Source organism: Polyodon spathula, chromosome 2, assembly GCF_017654505.1.
Source record: "Polyodon spathula isolate WHYD16114869_AA chromosome 2, ASM1765450v1, whole genome shotgun sequence".
Classification (NCBI taxonomy): domain Eukaryota; kingdom Metazoa; phylum Chordata; class Actinopteri; order Acipenseriformes; family Polyodontidae; genus Polyodon; species Polyodon spathula.
In genome coordinates, this window is record NC_054535.1 from 45,071,457 (window position 1) to 45,090,656 (window position 19,200).

The 19,200-nt window shown below is 36.2% G+C and overlaps 1 protein-coding gene across 4 annotated transcripts in view; it reads left to right on the forward strand.

The window, feature by feature from the left end:
• Positions 1-19,200, forward strand: part of inpp4b (inositol polyphosphate-4-phosphatase type II B) — a 214,984-nt gene that overhangs the window by 168,380 nt on the left and 27,404 nt on the right. For all 4 annotated transcript variants that reach the window (XM_041223071.1, XM_041223078.1, XM_041223084.1 and 1 more), the window contains 5 exons: positions 5,176-5,299; positions 6,057-6,183; positions 8,797-8,937; positions 11,683-11,780; positions 12,224-12,336. In XM_041223071.1, the coding sequence (XP_041079005.1) occupies positions 5,176-5,299; positions 6,057-6,183; positions 8,797-8,937; positions 11,683-11,780; positions 12,224-12,336 (603 nt within the window). The remainder of the gene's footprint in view (positions 1-5,175; positions 5,300-6,056; positions 6,184-8,796; positions 8,938-11,682; positions 11,781-12,223; positions 12,337-19,200) is intronic.

A 19,200-nucleotide genomic window follows, 5' to 3' on the forward strand; every position in this document is an offset into this window, starting at 1 on the left:
CTAAGCGGTGAGTGAGATGCAAGCATTTTCAATTGCGAAAGCTTGCTTAATTTTTGCAGAAGTCAGGACAAATGTTAGGCTTCATACCAATCCTGCATCAACCAGTCTGTGGAATTGGAGGTTTTCCATCCACCCTCTTTCCAGTCTGATAGGGAGCGACAGTTCCATATGCTCTGCGATAATTGTTACAGTTCCATTTCAGGGAACCAGGTTCATGGTAATAACCCGTTAAGTGGCTTGCTCAGGGTCCCACTCAGTGGCTGAGCTGGGATTGAACTAGGAACCTCCTGGTAACAAGCCCCTTTCTTGAACCACCAGAATACCTGTCAAATTTAATGCAATTGAACTTAGAAGACAAAAAAAAAAAAAAAAAAAAAACAACACCAAAACAACACAGTAAATAAATAAACATCCAACAAGTTGAAGGTATGTCTGATTATTTGACTTTCTACTAGAGAAAATCGAGTATTTCAGCTTTAGGGATATTGACACTGAAAAATGCTCTCTAAGCCCCTGGTCTATAAACACATACAACAGATCACTGACACACACAGTAAACTATCCCCCCTCAGGTGAATAGTCCTCAGTGAGAAAGACGAATTACAAAGCTATTACTATCGATTTGGACCTCGTTTTACTGCTCTTTACTGACATGTAACTGCAGATTACTGAGTATGTATACTTAACAATTACAGGTGACAGTGACAGGAATGGTTAAAAATACAAAACAGATCCATGATCTGTTATAAACCACTTCACTTGGTGGTTGGTCGCTAATATTAATAGGAAATTTAACCCTATCTGTTGGATATTCCCCTCCTTTAGGGAAAGTATCAATCACAACTTCAGCACCATCCTTTTCTAGTACTCTTTCATAATGTTACTCTTTCTATACACTTCGTTTGTTTTTGTTGTTGTTGTTGTTAGCATTAAACAAATGTAGAATATTTAGGTTGCTATTTGATGTGTTATTTTATTCTGTTGTGTTGTGTACAGCGCAGCTAATGTGGTACCGTACTTTAGTTGGAGGAGTGACGCACACTGTGACGTTGCTGCTTACTGCTTGATTTAGGGTGTGTCTTCGGAAGATCTTTTTCAGATCAGGTTCGGATTAAGTGAATTTTCTAAATGGGATGAGTTCATTCGCAGTACAACACCACTCCAAGCACGAAAAGATTTTGGGGTTCTAAACATTTTAATTAACCCAACCCGGGGGAGTATTTCGGGTTGCCTTCACAACGTATCGAGGCGTGTCCCTGCCAAACAACATGGGTTTTAATGGGGAATTACTCTGGCTAAAACGAGCTAGTTTATGACATATATACCGTTTAATACGTACAGTGTTCTTGTTCCAGGGGCATTCGTACGGTTTAGTACATACAGTAATGTTTGATTACGTATATTCGTCCTGTTCCGCGGGTAGATATTTAGCAAAAATAAGGTAAATACGGGACAGTAAATGACAGTCACTGCGGAAAAATATTTGCTGTTTACATTTATTCTTTTATGTTTTTGTTGGCACAGCCGTTGTACAGTTTAAATGTAGAACACATAAAATCTTAATTACATTTAGTGAAAATGTGAATTCATAAAATGGTACTACTTATTACATTGTACGAACCACAGGTGTGAGTTTAAAGCATTGGAGGGATGTATTTATAGGTTTTTGACGGCATAACAGTTATTGTTTATATTCAAATCCATGATTTATTCTTACATGATGTAATGGTGTTCTTTATATTGTGACATAATTTTTACTTATGTCTTTAAATCTGTATTCATTCTAATTAACATTATTCTATATAAACTTATATTCATATTACCATGCAATGCTGGCACTGAGGATCAGCCTTGATTTGGCCTCCCAGTGCATCAGCATTCACAACTTTTGAATGAATTTTGTTTATTTATTTGTTTAAATGTTATATATTTATTGGCGTTAATTAGTTCACTCTTTTCTCTTGAGTCCTGCTGGCATAATCGTGTTCAGTCTATTTATCCATTTACTTTCTTTTATTCTTCTATATGTCGCATTGTCTAATTTTAGCTGTTCTAATACTACAAACTTTACATTTATGTCATGTCCTTGACTGGTGAAGTGCTGTACTATTGGTTCATTCATTTTTTTTTATTTCTAATTAATGAAAGGTGGTTCTGAATTACCTTTAAAATAAAGTTGTTCCAGTCTCTCCAACATATTTTATTTCATCACATTTTTCAGAGGCTATTCCATAAACATCATTGCTGTTTTTACAGTAGGTATTAGTATTTCGTGGATATGTGTTGTCCTTATATTTAATTATATTTTTACTTTTGTCCATGTATTTACAAACTTTACATGTAACAGTGCACGTATTTGTAGAACCTATTCTGTCAATTATTCTTTTATGTTTACTGTGAACTAGAATATCACCTAAATTAGCTTCTCTTTTGAATGCTACAACTGGGGCCTTAAATACTTTTTTTCAATTTTTCTGAATTATGTAGAATCAGCAAGTGGTTCCAAACTGTCTTAGAAATATTAGGCTAAAATATAGAGTAAGTCATTACTAATGGGACTCTTCTTACGTTTTTATCTCTTTTTATGATCTAGTAGACCAGGGCTTCTCAAATTCAGTCCTGGGGACCCCCTGTGGCTGCTGGTTTTCATTCCAACCAAGCGCTCAATTACTTAACAATAGCCTTAATTGAACTGATAATTTGCTTAATTAGACCTTTTTTTTTTTTTTAACTTGTTTTCAGCTCTTAAACAGTTGCAGTTCAAGTTACATATAAAATGTTATAGCTAACCTGAAATATGCAAATGTTCAAGAGCTGAAAACAAGTAAAAAAGTCAAATTAAGCAAATTATCAGTTCAGTTAAGGGTATAGTTAAGTAACTGAGAGCTCAGTTCGAATGAAAGCCAGCAGACGCAGGGGGTCCACAAGATGGAGTTTGAGAAGTCCTGTAGTAGATCATCTCTTTTTAATTTATCCACTTTTCTTAACTCAGTCTATAATTATTTCTTTGTATCCCCTTTTTGTAAGATTGTTTTTTAATACATTTCATTATTTTACATAGTCACTTTCTTTTGAGCATATTCTCTGTATTCTTGTTCCTAGACCCGTTGGAATTGCCATTTTAGTGTGTATTGGATGTGCAGAGGACATGTGTAAATACTGGTGCATGTCAGTAGGTTTACAGAAGAGGTCAGTCTCAATTAAACCTCTTTCAGGTTTTACTATGGTATCTAATTTCTATGGTATCTATACTATCTGGTATCTTTTTTTTCTTGTCCATCGAAGGTCCACCATAATATTACTGTGTATTTCATTTGCCATTTTATGAAACTTGAAAATAGATTCTTCTCCATGTGGCCCAACCCCAAAAATAATACCTACAAACCGAATGTATTCTAAAGGTTCTCTTTCCGATTTTCTAAGTAATTGTTCTTCCCATTTCCCCATGTGTGTGCTGACAAAATGCATTCCTAATTTAGATCCTACTGATGTACCATCGTTTTGTTTGGAATTCTTATCAACAAATGTAAAATAATTGTTTTCTAAAACTACGTTAATCATGTTCAGCACCTCTGCTGTTGGTATTGATTTATCTAGTGTATTATCTAGTGCTTTTTTTACAAGTTTCCATATATATAGACTTGATTTATTATTACATGATGTAATGGTGTTCTATATGCAACGTCACTTTTACTTATATCTTTAAATCTATATCAGTTCTAATTAACATTATTTTATATAAACATTATATATATATATATATATATATATATATATATATATATATATATATATATATATATATACCCCCCCCCCCCCCCCCCCCCCCCCCCCCCCCCCCCCCCCCCCCCCCCCCCCCCCCCCCCCCCCCCCCCCCCCCCCCCCCCCCCCCCCCCCCCCCCCCCCCCCCCCCCAATTAAATTAATTAATAGGGCCCGGGGGCGATACCGACGATGGCCACGGTATAGCACACCACTGGTGTTTATTAGTAGTATAAGTATAGTACTGACCTTTTCTACTGCCTCATATAATTAATATAATTAAGCATCCCCACATAAGGGGGATGTATATGTTTGTTTTTTATAAATCCCCAACAATTGCTGCTTTGTCAAAATCTCATCTCACAAAAACAGATTTCATATTTTGAGAGTAACGGAACATATCTGTATTATATTAGCCTCCGGGCCAGAGCACCTGCTTCACTGGCTCTGAGTCAGACTTCGTCCAGTGAAATGATTGTTTAACTATGCCTGCACTGCCGCCAGGTATCACCAAAAATTTTCACCTGAGCGATTTGGAAAACAGGGCAAAGGTTTGCCTTTGCGATCTAAACAAACCTTCTCCAACCAGGTCTATTCATTGGGCAAATGCTATTGCAGGGAAGCTACTGAACATTTTTGAGAGATTTTAACTTCCTGGAAATATTTCAAATCATAAGGAAAATGAATGTGTCTTTTCTACTTGTAGCATAAAAAATCAGACACTTAGTTGATGATTTGGGACAGTTGAATTTTTATTTAGATTGTGTGTTCTATTTCTGCAGTTATTTCTAATTTGTACTAACCTTTTTTGTATCCTTTTTAATTAACTTTTCCAGTAACATTACATTTTTCCCACTAACTTTTCAAACCCATGTACATCTTATGTAATACCAGGTCAACCCCCATTTCACTGTTTGCAGTGCATCTTTTTTTGTTTTAATCTCTGATGCTTCACTTGTGTACGGCACACCATATTAATGATACACTGGCAAATCTGCTCAACATCACCTTACTTTACATATTACCTAATGAGGAGATTGCTGCATCATAAAGTAACTGCCCTGGCATGCCTTATAGAAAAACAATCCCAACCTTTCTCTTTTATAATTTAATGCAAATTATTTGGTAGGGGGCTATTTGGACTGATTGATGCATTTGCCTTTCACATTTGGAAATATGTGTCCCGTTTAAGTCACAAAAAAAAGATAAGTTAAATTTGTCCAAATTGGAGACAAGGAGGCTTTAAGCCAGGGTGAAGTCAGCTGTAACACTTCAATTAGTGTTTCTTCAGAGTTTTCCAGAAGAGCACCTTCTGGCTCAGTTAGAAAGACGATTAGTTACCAGAAAAGACAATATTGCTGGCATGATGAAATCCACCTCTAATAACATTCTCTTTTCTTTATTGAATATTTAGCTTGCAGCTGTGACCTGTGGGTTTGTGATGAGATTGTACGCGGGTCTTGATGATAAAGGCTTCCTGCAGCAGCTTCAGACGGTTGGACTTATAGCACAGTTTGAAAGCCTTCTAAGTACATATAGTGAGTACTGAAACTTTGGTATTTCCTGTTCCTAGTGGCATTAACACTGAGCAACCTGTCAAACTGCAGCCTGTATTTTTTTGTTTGTGCATAATCATTATAATCACAATGAAGTACCATTAATACATTCAGGCATTACAGAACATCTTAGTACTTTCACATCACTCTTGTACTCATAATGTCCACTTCCTTCTTTGTACTTCATATTGTTTAAACATTTGTTTTAACATTTTTAATTGTAGGCACAGGACCAATAATCAACTTTGTGGTTGCTCCAAAAGTAATTTCACTGCCCACCATATTTTTCCCATTCAATGTGCTACTGTTGCCTGATTTTGCTAAATAAAAACCCCATCAAACATTACAGCTTTCTCTATTTAAACTATCGTGTTGGCTACAATTTTACTGAGATGTTATGAGTGGTGGGTAGTAAAATAAATCATGGCGTATTACCCAGTTGGTTTAGGACATGAATTCAACTATCAGAATCATCCCAGATGTGTTAAGAAGTATGTATAACCCTATTATGACACCTCCCACAGGTGTAAGTATAGCTTTAAGACTCAGAGTTGTTGTTTTTTTTTTTAACTTGTGCAGTGTGGAAAGACAAAAGAAACAAACAAATGCTTATTATCTGTGTCTTGTCAGGACAGAAAAAAACTGTGACAGATAATGAAGACTAGAAAGGATTGAGAACCCTTACAATGAATTATTCAATGCTATGGTTATCACAAGAGCCTTTCTTTTGTGTGCGCAGGTGAAGAGGTTGGGATGCTGGAGGATATGGAGGTTGGCATTTCAGATTTGCGGAGAGTGACATTTAGAATTGCTGAAGCCAAATCTGATGAACCCAGTGATCTGCAGCCCACTGTCACTGGAAGGCGGTAAGAGCTATAGTTTCCCTTCCTAGAGCCACAGGATCAGTGTCGAAGTGAGCATCACTGTAATGAAGCTAGATTCCCTCAAGCGGCATTATTCCTTTCTTGTTTTATTGTCTCCCTGAGAAGCTCCGCTCTTTTCAATTAAAGCAGCACCATTGTCCTGTTTTTTTAATAGAGCTATGCTTCAAAAGAATTTCCTTTTGAGTTTGATTTAATTCCCCGGTGCTATAATCAATGTCATAAACCACTCTGTGTCTCATTAAGCTGCTACTTTGCTCAAAATGTAAGGAAAGTTAGGAACATTGATTCATTATTTTCTTACACTGCAAGACAACAGCGGAAGATTTACTACATCAAAGAGAGGCTTGTTTATTGTAGTCTGATTAAATGGCTGAGAATAACCAATTAGGTTAGGTGGGGATATTGATTAAAATCAGTCTAAACAATCAGCAATTTTCTCATTCAAAAACATTTCTGTATTAGCTAACTTTAAAGTTGAAAACTCACTAAAAGGAACAAAAGGAACATGTGTAGGTCAGGATTTTCAAATATTGTAGTTCAATTAAAAGTGAAACATGTTGTATAGCATGTAGGGTGACAAGGGTTTTATTTTCCTCCCTGTCCCTTTTTATAATTCACATATTAATTTGTAGATGTAAACTGTTCAAGTTAGAAATAACTGTGTTGTACTGTTAATAACACCCAGAATGTATGTCTTTGCAGTTAAAAACAAAAAGTACTATACAGTACAGTAGTAGTTTTGACATGTTTCCTGTGTGTCAGGCTCTTCAGTCACTCAGTGATATATTGTATCTCCTCTTGGTTGTGGCCTGCTCCGCCCTTAGGCCCTAGGACACCCCATTTCATGCTCTCTCCTACAACAGTATTGGTGCCCTGGACAGAAAAAGAACATTGTGCCCAGGGGAACAGAAAAAGAACATTGTTGCAGGAGGGTGTTTGATCTGGATACACTATGGTGATGAGAGAAATTCTGTCTCCTGGCAAACCTGGTTGTTTTTCCAGGTCGATTATGACCTATAATGTGCGAATAACAATTTAAAAGCAACCAGGTTTCGTTAAAATATGTATCGCTGCATGTGACAGAGTAGCCGAGGGTGACGTACCCAGACCAGATCCGGAAGCTGACTGACAACACACAGCCAGGTACACGCTGGTCACAGAGCAAAATAAAGGTTTGCATAAAAACAAAATTGCAGACACTGGCACAAAATAAACAAGCACCGTGCTTCCTACTTTTCGTACTTTTAAATCTTTCTTTCCCGGCTCGCTCTTGGTCTTTCTTCTTCCAAACACACCCACCCTGAACTTGGAAAGCTATAGGCTTTTATAAATGTGACCATCTCTGGATTAACAATCAATGAATCAGTCCGGAGATGGTCACATTCGGCACAAGTTTTGGTGCACGGGGCTTCAACCCCACTGATGCTGCCAAACAACAACACACAGCTTTTTCACCATCATATTTATAAATAAATAACAAAAACTAAATATGCACAGGCGCAGGGAGTACCCCATTCTAAAATAAACAAACAATACAATTTAAATCATAAGTAATAAAACGCAACACATTTAAATCAGCAGGGCTGTGGTCTGCCCCCTCTCATGTGCAGGGCTTTTCCACTGCCCTGCCACACGGCAATACAGACAACGCGAGATACAACAAAGTTCATGTGGTGCATTGTTTGTAAACACTGCAGGGTATTTCTTAAGGCTTTAACAAATAATACACGGATACTCATGCAGTTAGGTGTTTCTTGTTGGTAAGACAAACCAGAGCATTTCCAGTAACAGTGGGTACCCTCATGCCCAGGCCAGCCTGATTCAATCACAATCAGGTAGGCTTTTGTCCTTGTGTGTTAATCTAGTATATACGATCAGGAACGTTGAAGTAAACTTAGACTTCTATTAGGTATTTGTCCCAGTCAGGGGCATCATTTCAGAAAAATTCTGGGGTGGGCAAAGTTGTGTCAACGTTGACCATTCTCTGTCCCAAATAGAATGAGAAAAAACAGGCAGTAATTGGGCCATTTTACAACGAGATAGCATGCTGCGCTTTATCAACATCGTTCTTATTCTTAAATTATACAAAGTGTGCAAGTGTGGCAGGCTGGCTTGAGCGGTGACGTCAGACCTGGAAGAACACGCCGTACTGAGAGTGAAATGAATGCGAATCACACAGCAGACTGGGGCAAACAAAATAAAAGATTTAACAAAACACAAAACAAACTGCACGTGGGCCAAAACAACACCAAAAAAAAAAAAAAATGACCATATAAAACATATTTTCTTCCAGCTGTCCACACGGGGCATATTTATTCATAATATAAAGGTATACAAATAAAATTGTTGGTTTAATGCAACTGTTTTAAATGTCAAACGGAAAAGGTTCATGCGATTTAGACAGAACCTAAACAGTCATGTAAGACCTGTGCCGTTCAGGTATCCCTACAGTAGGATGACAGTTATGAAATGCAGGTTTAGCATCTGGTGGCTTTGTAATGCAATCCTATTCCGATATGGGTGGTATTATGGTAGTATGCGCTATGGATTTCATAATGAGGTCAGAAGTTCAATGGCTGTTTTTTATCCTCACAGGGACTATTATACTGTTGAAGTGCCATTACCACGAGAGGTGTTTGAGGGACTACCAAATGAGATCAAAGAAGGCAAGCCATTACATGTGTATCCAATACTATTTAATATTGGCATAAATGAGCAGCAGACATTGGCAGAGAGGTACAGTATACATTTTCATTACATTTAGAATTGATTTATTGTATTTATATAGGATAATTCCATATCAAACATCAAGATTTCAAGAAACCCCAAAACTTCTTCAAAGAGCTTATACAAAGTTCTTTAGACATCTCATAATGTATAGGATCCAACAAGAAACATATTGATGTAAAATATCTTTTCTAAGCTTATTACTTGTTTTAAAATGTCTGTTTGGCTTTCCTTGGCTTTGCAGAGCAATCTTCACTTTTTGTTTGTTTGCTTTTGTTTGGTTTAAACGTTCATTGTGGGTGAACATTGTGTAATAATCAGGCAACCAGCTCATTGACATGGAAAAATAACAACCTCTGATTGGATAAACACCATCACATGACCGTGTTGGAAAAAATAACATATATGCACAGCTTGCATGCTAATGGGCCGCTTCACACTGTGTGTGTGTGTGTGTGTGTGTGTGTGTGTGTGTGTGTGTGTGTGTATATATATATATATATATATATATATATATATATATATATATATATATTAGCTGAAAGAGCCAGCTGCCCAAAGTTTCGATATGTTATACATATCTTTCTCAAGGGAGCCTGTGTTTGAATCAAAACAGGATCAGCCTGGATATGGTCTCCCCAGCACATCAGCATGCACAACTTTTGAATTAATTTTGTTTATTTAATTATTTTTAACTTTGATATATTTATTGGAATTAATTAATTCATTCTTTTCTGTTGAGTCCCGCTGGCATAATCGTATTCAGTCTATTTATCCATTTACTTTCTTTTATTCTTCTATATGTCGCATTGTCTAATTTTAGTTGTTCTAATACTACAAACTTTACATCATTTATGTCATGTCCTTGACTGGTGAAGTGCTGTACTATTGGTTCATTCATTTTTTTATTTCTAATTAATGAAAGGTGGTTCTGAATTACTTTAAAATAAAGTTGTTCCAGTCTCTCCAACATATTTTATTTCATCACATTTTTCACAGGCTATTCCATAAACAACATTGCTATTTTTACAGTAGATATTAGTATTTATGTGGTGTTCTTATGTTTAATTGTATTTCTACTTTTGTCCATGTATTTACAAACTTTACATGTAACAGTGCAAGTATTTGTAGAACCTATTCTGTCAATTATTCTTTTATGTTTACTGTGAACTAGAATATCACCTAAATTAGCTTCTCTTTTGAATGCTACTGGGGCCTTAAGAAACACATTTTTCAATTTTTCTGAATTATGTGGAATACGTAATAAATTAATAAATAAAGTGTTTCCAAACTGTCTTAGAAATATTGGGCAAAAGTTTAGAGTATGTCATTACTAATGGGACTCTCTTGACCTTTTATCTCTATTTTTATAATCTAGCAGATCATCTCTTTTTAGTTTATCCACTTTTCTTAACTCAGTCTATAATTATTTCTTTGTATCCTCATTTTTTAAGATTGTTTTTTAATACATGTCTTTGTTTTACATAGTCACTTTCTTTAGAGCATATTCTTCGGATTCTTATTCCTATCCCCTTTGGGATTGCCCTTTTAGTGTGTATTGGATGTGCAGAGGATGTGTAAATACTGGTGCATGTCAGTAGGTTTATAGAAGAGGTCAGTCTCAATTGAACCTTCTTCAAGTTTTACTACAGTATCTAAAAATTCTATTTCTTTTCTTGTCCATCAAAGGTCCACCTTAATATTACTGTGTATTTCGTTGTGTTGTATCCTTAACATAGCTTGGTAATTTCTCAGTGTGTGACCTAAGTTGTTTGTCTGCTATTCCAGCTATTATGTGTGTTGGATTATCAATCGTGCTGACTATCATTCGCATAGGGTGATTTGCTTTGTGCATTTTAGGATTTCCTCTTGCTAGGCCTGTGCTTGCATTATGTGGCTGCATGTATTTTTTAAATTATTTTGATATAATGCCTTTATTGTATAGTCTCTCTGCAATGTCCTTAACCTCTTTTACCGATTTATTGATCCTATTGCTTTTAACTTCTTCATATGTATCCGTATTCTTTAATTCACATTCTACAGCTTCGATATAGTCACCTGTTATCATTATCACTATTCCCGATCCTTTATCTGCCGGTCTTATATCATTCTAAATTCCATGACCAACTGTTCTTTTTTTTCTTATTTATTAGTTATAAAACCACTGCCACAACATGAAATTCCACCCAATTTCTTAAATATATTTTGGGATGAAACTTGAGAACTGGTACAGCACCAGCTTTTCCATATGTAAGCAATAAGACCTGACACAGGGGACATTATGGACCATTAGGGTAATGGGGTCTGAGACAAAGTCAAGTGAAGGCACCAGACCTGGTAATGCCCAATGTGGCGGATCTTATTGCTTTTATACTTCAGTGTTACAGCACAATTCATTATAATTTTGATTTAATTTGTTTTTCATTTTGTTACGTATCCTTCCACATATTCACTCTAAAATGAACATTCTACAAAATATAGTCCTCCAATGTATGTAGCCTATGACCGTCTCTATAAAATGAGTGTAGAAAACACATTTTTGCCATGACTGCATGGTACAGATTTTATTTTTTTAAGCCACCAGGCTGTCAACATCCCAAGGTGTGCAGATATTGGGCCATTGCTTTCACGCTATTGTGGATGTAGATTATGGTGGCTAACTGTTGTTTATTTCTTTGGTGAGTGAAAATATCTTGTTATTGTGTTTTATATTAAAAACAATTAATATACATTGTTCCTGGTTTCATTATTCAGGTTTGGAGACATCTCTTTACAAGAAAGAATCAACCAGGAAAACTTGAAGATTTTAAAGGAATATTACAGAATCTTAAGTGAAAAGGTGCCACTGGAATGTAAGTTTGTTAGATTTGTATGTTATGACAATATGTCATCCTTTGATCCTCACACCCCCATTCATACTGTATGGAGCTTCAAACTATACAGACAAACACCTCTGAATAGCTGCTGCCTCTCAGTGGTTTTTCTTGATTCTCTAGATCACATCAGCTAGTAAGGCTGTAATATTTTATTTTGATATTTCCATAATTATGTTACATTGTTGATGCCTGTAGTACTGACTCAAGATTATTTTATTCCAGAAGATTCTTATTTTAAGTGAATAAACCAGTTAATGGAATTGTGAGGCTTTAAATAGCTGAGACACAACATTCTCCTTAATATAAGAGACAAAATACTGAATGAAATGTGACACTTTTAACTGTTCGTTCATCACTCTGCATGATCTCTGAATTTAGTAAAGGTGGATTTTAAGAACACCCCACTTTGTTTTTTGTAGGTTTACCTAGATTTCAAGCACAAACAGACTTGAAAGAATTACTTGAAATCCTCCATCAGAACATTCAGATAAAGAAGAGAAAGAATGTGGAAATACTGTGGCTTGCAGGAATAGTAAGTGCTCCTCTTCTCTTTAGCATTTATTCGATCTGCACATCGTACTACAGTTAAGCTCAAGACAGGTTTGCAAACAGGGTGACCAAGGTTTAAAATCAGAATCGTCACGATATTAGGGGCTTTGTCCCATGTACCGATCGAGGTATTGTCGGGACACCATTTGTCCCGATTTTTAGAGTAAATGTTGAAAACCCTGGCGTAAAATGGGAAATTTTTTATTTACTTAGGAAATTCCATATGTGGCTGCGGTACTATCTTGTGGTGCAACAGCATACTGGTTTAGGGCGTGTTTGAGTGAGTTGTTTGCATCTGTGCAGCTATCCAATCATGTTAACCTGAAGTCATATGATGTGGAATGCATCATGTGTTTTTGGTGCGTGCGTCTGTGCGTCCAGGGCCTGGGCGGGTTTATACCTATGCGTCTGTTTTACTGGCGAAGTGTCATGATGGTTGGTGTTGTTGACGAACCTGTCACTAAAAAGCAAAAAAGACCGAATAGAGTAGGAAAAAAATGACACCTGGATTCAATCATAAGGTACATCACAAGATACAGAAAATAGTTATAATTGAGCGCGGTCGTGGAATACAGCAAAGTGTGGAGCAGTTAAGTGCAGGTACAAGGTGATGCAAGTACTAATACAATTAGGTGCCTTTACTGCCATATAGTCCAGTATAGTCAAGGTTTGTGAGGTTTACAGATGCTGTCTGAACAGGTGTGTCTTGAGGAGGCACTGGAAGGTGGTCAGGAACAGAGGAACATGCGCAAAACTGCCAAACACAATACCCTTGTCTCAAAGCCCAGTGAAACGTTGGATACCCAAGTTTCTGCTAGAGAGCTTACCCTAGTGTATCACACAGTCGTGCACCAACACTCATGTCGGACTTGTGACTGAATTGAAGCTTGCACGAGAAATCGAAGCAGTGTTGAGCTGGTGAAGTGCAAAATGCAAGCACAAACGAATTTCAACATGAGCTGCAAGTAGTTCTACAGTTATGTCATTGACAGAAAGGATGTTATGCACATGGCCAAATAATCCAAGAAGTACAAGACTGCTGGTGCTGACAATTACAGGGCATACAATTTACAGTACATGCTATGTGCACGCTCTATTTTTTATTTTATTTTATGTACACACTATATTATAACCCCTGCCCCAACTGAAAGTGTCCCGATTTTTCACTCTTGCTGTCTGGTCACAAAATGTGCAAAGCTGCTGCGGACAGTTTTAAATATCTTTAAAAACTATTTGAACTTTGACCCCTAATATGGTCATGTGACATTTTGGTTTCTGTATGATAGATTAAACAATTTTAGGTATTGGCTTTATACTTGTTATGCAACTGTATTCCGTTATACTTTCTAATGCACTCTTACCTATGTCTCTGATATTGACTTGATATTTGCATTTTAAACGTGTAAATTACTTTGAAATGCACTCAGCTGGCTGACATGCTGAGGTCATGTGGCTTTTTAGATTTACATTATTGCGTCTTGCACATTGTCGTCAAGACATTCATGGGGTTTCCATGCTTTTTTTTTTTTTTTTTTTTTTTTTTTTTTAACTCTAAACATTTACATGAGAAAAATGTCTTGTGTAAAATGCTTTTTTGGGTTTCCAGTCGCTCCGTTTATTTTACTCGCGTAAACCAGGCTTTTCATCTGATGTGCTGCAAATGAATAGGAATGGTAGGGGTTGATATGTTAATTAGCTATGCGTAAAGTACTCGTGCTGTTTTTGAAGATTATTAGTGAAATTTTGTGAAAATGTGATTTCCATGCGCAGAGATCTGGTACACGAGTGAATCGAAGCTGCTGTAATAAAGCAAAATACCTCGTGCCTGGTTGGTTAATAATGTGTTTTACTGCTCTTGCCCAAATTGTTTTTCAAATGTCATTAGTAGGGTGTCATGTCGTTAGTAGTGAATACTGTTTCAACTAATTTATCTTATGACTCATAAATTAAAAATGAGCTCAAGGTATAAAATTAAACTGACTAACAGGTATTGCAGATCACCATGGCTGATAACTGGCGTAGACATTACATATATTTCCCTTTCATTCAGGCAATACAGCAAATACAGCAGATCAGGTGAGGCTGTGTATACTACCCTAGCTTAGAAACCCTACCTGTCCAGACGGCTGACAGCTGCTGAGGAAGCATTCAGCACCACGCTTGGGCAAATACTGGTGGTGGGCACTTGAAAGGGAGGTGGCGGATACTGATGAAATAGACTGAAGTGCAGCATTAGTTAGTTCCCAAAACTTCCACTGCCTGCTATATCCTGCACAAACTAAATGAGGTGGAATCAGTGACTGCCTGTGAGACAGACAGGAAAGGTTGCCAGTGTTGCTAAGTCTCACGAGAAAAAAAAGCGGCACTGCCTTTCAAAACAAGCCCACAACAAGCAGACCCATGTTAGAGTATGGGTGTTTATGCAAATGTAACCTGCAACTCTCGAATAACAATCCCAATCCTGCTTATTATAAGTGGACTTGGCAATTGTGAAGGTTACCTCAGCTGCCAGTTCAATTGGACAGCAGCAATCTGAGGAGGCTCCTGCTGTCAGATGGATTTTAAAACAATTTTTTTTATTTTTTTTTATGTAACCCTTTTGTAATGGTACTGACTTAGCTTGCTTTAAACTAGTCTAGTCACTACTTTTTTATTTAATTTTACTGCTTGTTCTCTTCTTGATTGGTGATTGATGCCATGACATTCTAAAGAGACGTACTTACTTTATATCCACCCTGTACATTTTCCTTTTGCTGGATTTACTTGAAACTTGAGGAACTCAACCAGGCCAGACAATTTAATTACATATTGCAAGAATTGGAAAATACTTTACAAAACAACTACATTATCTACATGTAGTTACACTATAGTTACCATTAACTGATGTTTACTGCATGCACTTAGCACTTTAAAAAAATACTTATTGAAAGAACTTGACAAAAATGGAATGAGGTTGAACAAATACAGTTCTTTTCTGTACTTACAGTAAAAAAGGCTGTTCACATGTTAACATGATACAGAAGGAGAGAAAAAAACAAGGTTAAAACCAAACAAAACAGAGCAAGCTGTACACAAATAATAGTATTTATAGTGGCTAAAGAATCCAGTGAACTTTAGGTCTTTTTTGTGCCTATGAGGTTTATTAAATAAATAAATAAAATACATTGAAATTCTGTTTTTAAAATTATTTTTAAGTATTCACTGGAACAGACCCAACAATAACCTTAAATTATAAGTGTTTAGCCACAACTAATCTCACCTATTGCCTTTAGAGCTTAGATAAAAGGGTCCTAGGCAAGGGTGTCCACAGAATTACTTCTGGGGGGGCAAGATGAGTCAGGGTAACGTGGTTTTGTATCGCATAATAATTACACTTCTAAGCCTCATTTACATTTACAACTCAGACTTAAGCTGACACAAGTCCTGACCTTGTAAATGGCCAGCAGCAAGCTATTTATACTCAGTTTACATTTAAGCATAACTTAGTGAGTTGAGCAAAAAGTATAAAAAATGATTCTATTGTTGAAGACATGAAAACAAGTTTGTTATTTATAATGGATAACTATATTAGCAGTATATAATAGTATTATTTATTTAGCAGACACTTTTTATCCAGGACAATTTAAAGAGGCTAAGCTGTGAACTATGCAACAACAATCAGTGTTGCAGGGTCACTTAAATTATCACCTTGGTTTCACACCTCATCCTAAAGATAGAGCATAAAGAAGTCACAGAGAGAGTCTTCAAAGCCAGGCACCTCCTGCATTCAACCTTTAACCACTGGACCACACAGCCTCCACAGAATAGGAACAGAAAAAAAAAACTGTTGTAAAAACATTTTCAACTGAAGTGGTCTGCACCATCACACATAAAACAATGCAAGAAAAAGATATTTACAGTTACAGTATTAAAATTACAGATTTAATACACTGCTACAAGCAAATGCATTTAAAATTAGATGATTTAAATGCAATGCGCAAAAATATAACTTTTGTAAATGTACACAAAGAACATTAATGCAAATGTATTTACCTTTTTATATGTTGCCCATTGTAAAATAAATAATGCTTTAAGTTGCTTGCAGGCCCATAGAAGAATAAACACAAGTACAAAGCAGCCCCACTTGTTAATGCATGATGTCATAATAGTTTTTGTAAATGCACTTTAGAGAAATCTGATTATGAGGAGAAACAAAATCCTAGTTTCTCTTTGTATAATTAAAAAAAATACTATCTGCACTCAAATTTTTAAAAGATTAATTTATGAGAATACAATCTGTGCTTTATAAACTGGGAGATTTAAAAAAATCTACACCATACTTCCTGAAAATCTGTGTGCTGTGAATGCTGTGAAACCTTGCTTGTTTAAGACTCCCGCAGAACTACAAATCTGAGAGTAGCCTGATGTTTCACCATTTTATATTTTACAGAAATTCACTATAAATGCAGTGTTTTTTTTAAACACCAAATATTAATATGTTTGTATTACGAGTAAAAGCATCATCTTTGGCCCAGCTCCTTCCTACCCTAAAAAATTCAGGCTAAAACTCTAAAAGAGGTAGGCCTCTTAAAAAAAAAAAAAAAAAAAAAGCAAACAAAAAAAAAAATCTGTGTCCGTGGCAGTGAATACGTAACACACACACACGCACGTAATTGTAAATAACTTCCATTGTGTTTGTCTGTGGCCAGGGTGTGTGTGGTTTTTAAATATCCGTCACACTCAACATGGTGCCAACCCCTGATCACACGTGTTCACTGTGTGATTTTTCCGTCTGTGAGTACCAATGCCAACTCAAAAAATTTAAAAAAATCTTCAGGTACACAACAGTTCATCCCAACAATACTTTGTTTATTTTTTGCCAAATTACCTTTTGTATTTTTTCATTATGAAAGTTTGTTGTTTTTAAATTAGATTTTTTTTATGCCATTTTATTTTTACAATGGAAAAGTGACCTGTATTTTATTTCTGTAACAATTTGTGTGTGAATCACGCAGAAAACTTTGATTTGTGTTTGTTTGAATTCAAATTTCATCAACACAGTAGGCTTTCTAAATTTCTTTTTTGTTGTTTTATGAAATCGCCTTGGTGCCCTTGGGTTGGATTTATGTTTTGCCGTTCTGCCCCCTGGAACTGCCTTGGTGACCCTGAATTTTCATGCCCAACGAAGGCAACAATGCCTTGCCCTCCATGACCTTAACTTCAAGACCTGGACATGCAATGTGAAAATAACTTATGTACGCGTAAATAGAAAATGTGAAACGTGTTCATTATTACAGATAATTACAGTGTGATTCCATTGGGTTTTTTTGACCTTACTCAATTGAATAAGTCATTGCATATAATCACAGCACTACAGAGAACATAGTCTATCACATCCACTGAGCAAGTTGATTTAGTGCTTCCCATAAGCAGCGGTGTGTTGACAGATCACCAGAGCCAAGATTCCAACCTGTGACAGAAATAGGATTGAAGAACATGGCCATGTTCTCTGCTGATAAATAAGTCAATGTGTGAGACCAGTAAAAGAGATAGAATCAGTAATATAAGGCAATGTATTAAAATGTATTTTATTTACCAGGCCAGTTTTTTTTTTTTAAAAGGTAAAAAGAATAAGTATGAATTACAAATGTTTTAAAACAGGTCAGAAATGCCAGTAATGATAGCTTGAGCACAACTAATTTTTGTAGTCCTTCTGTTATTTGAGTTAATTGCTCAGCATTCAGCTGAACCTTTTTCTGTTTCAGTTGACCTGGGATTTCAAACAGTATGCTGACACTACATTTCATGCAATCCTTTTTTTTCTCTTTTTTATCATTTGCTGCTTTAGAGTGATGTGAATTATTTGAGAAGAAATTGTTTCAGGATAAGTTATTTTAGCCATGGAATACATAGGTATTTACTTAGGGGTAGATTCGGAATAAGTTTCAAACCAGTTATGTAAACATTAGCATTTTTTTCAAATAAACTGTCACCCTTAATAACCAAGTTGACCGAGAAGTGCAAAAATATAGCAAATCTACAGTCACACAATTAATAAAACTGCAGTAATCCATCTCGTATCCGTATGCAGTGGGATCAGAGTAAGAGTGGATATGTAAAAACGCAGAACAATGAATCCTGTTTAAATATCATTATACATAGCTGTAAGTGATTTATATTCACACAGTTATTGTTTTGAGATTCAGCTTTTATTAGGGAACTCCCCAGGTTGAAGTTGATCCTCCCTCGCAGGCAAACAGGATTTATTTACATATCAACACACTGAACAGCTCACGTGACACTACCAGCAATGGTTGTGCATGGAGCACATACAACACAGTGTATGTAAACTGTGATGGCATCTGCAATCTCTGAACTAATCTTCTCTGTTCAGTGTTAAACTAATGTTGCTTTGTCATGGCGGATAAACAGTTAGGGCGGCTATGTGACGGGTAGATAGCAGACAGATTACTGTAGTAAAAAGTTCTGAATATAATTTATGGTAGCAAATATAGCACACAGAACACTGCCACGTGTGTGGGTGTATGGCTTATGTTTTGTATTAGTGCAATGTGTTGTACAGTACAGGTGCAGGGTAATAGACTATATGTTTAAAGAAAATAGTAACTCTATTTAAGTTCCATAGCAAACAGACATACAGTGGCTCTCAAAAGTATTGTCCCCCCTTTATTGTGTTACAACATGGAATCAAAATGGATATAATTAGGAGTTTCTGCCACTGATCAACACAAAATAGTCAGTAAAGTCAAAGTGAAAAATAAAATCTACAAATTGTTCTAAATTAATTCCAAATACAAAACAGAAAATAATTGATTGCATAAGTAGTCACCCCCCCCTTGAGTCAATA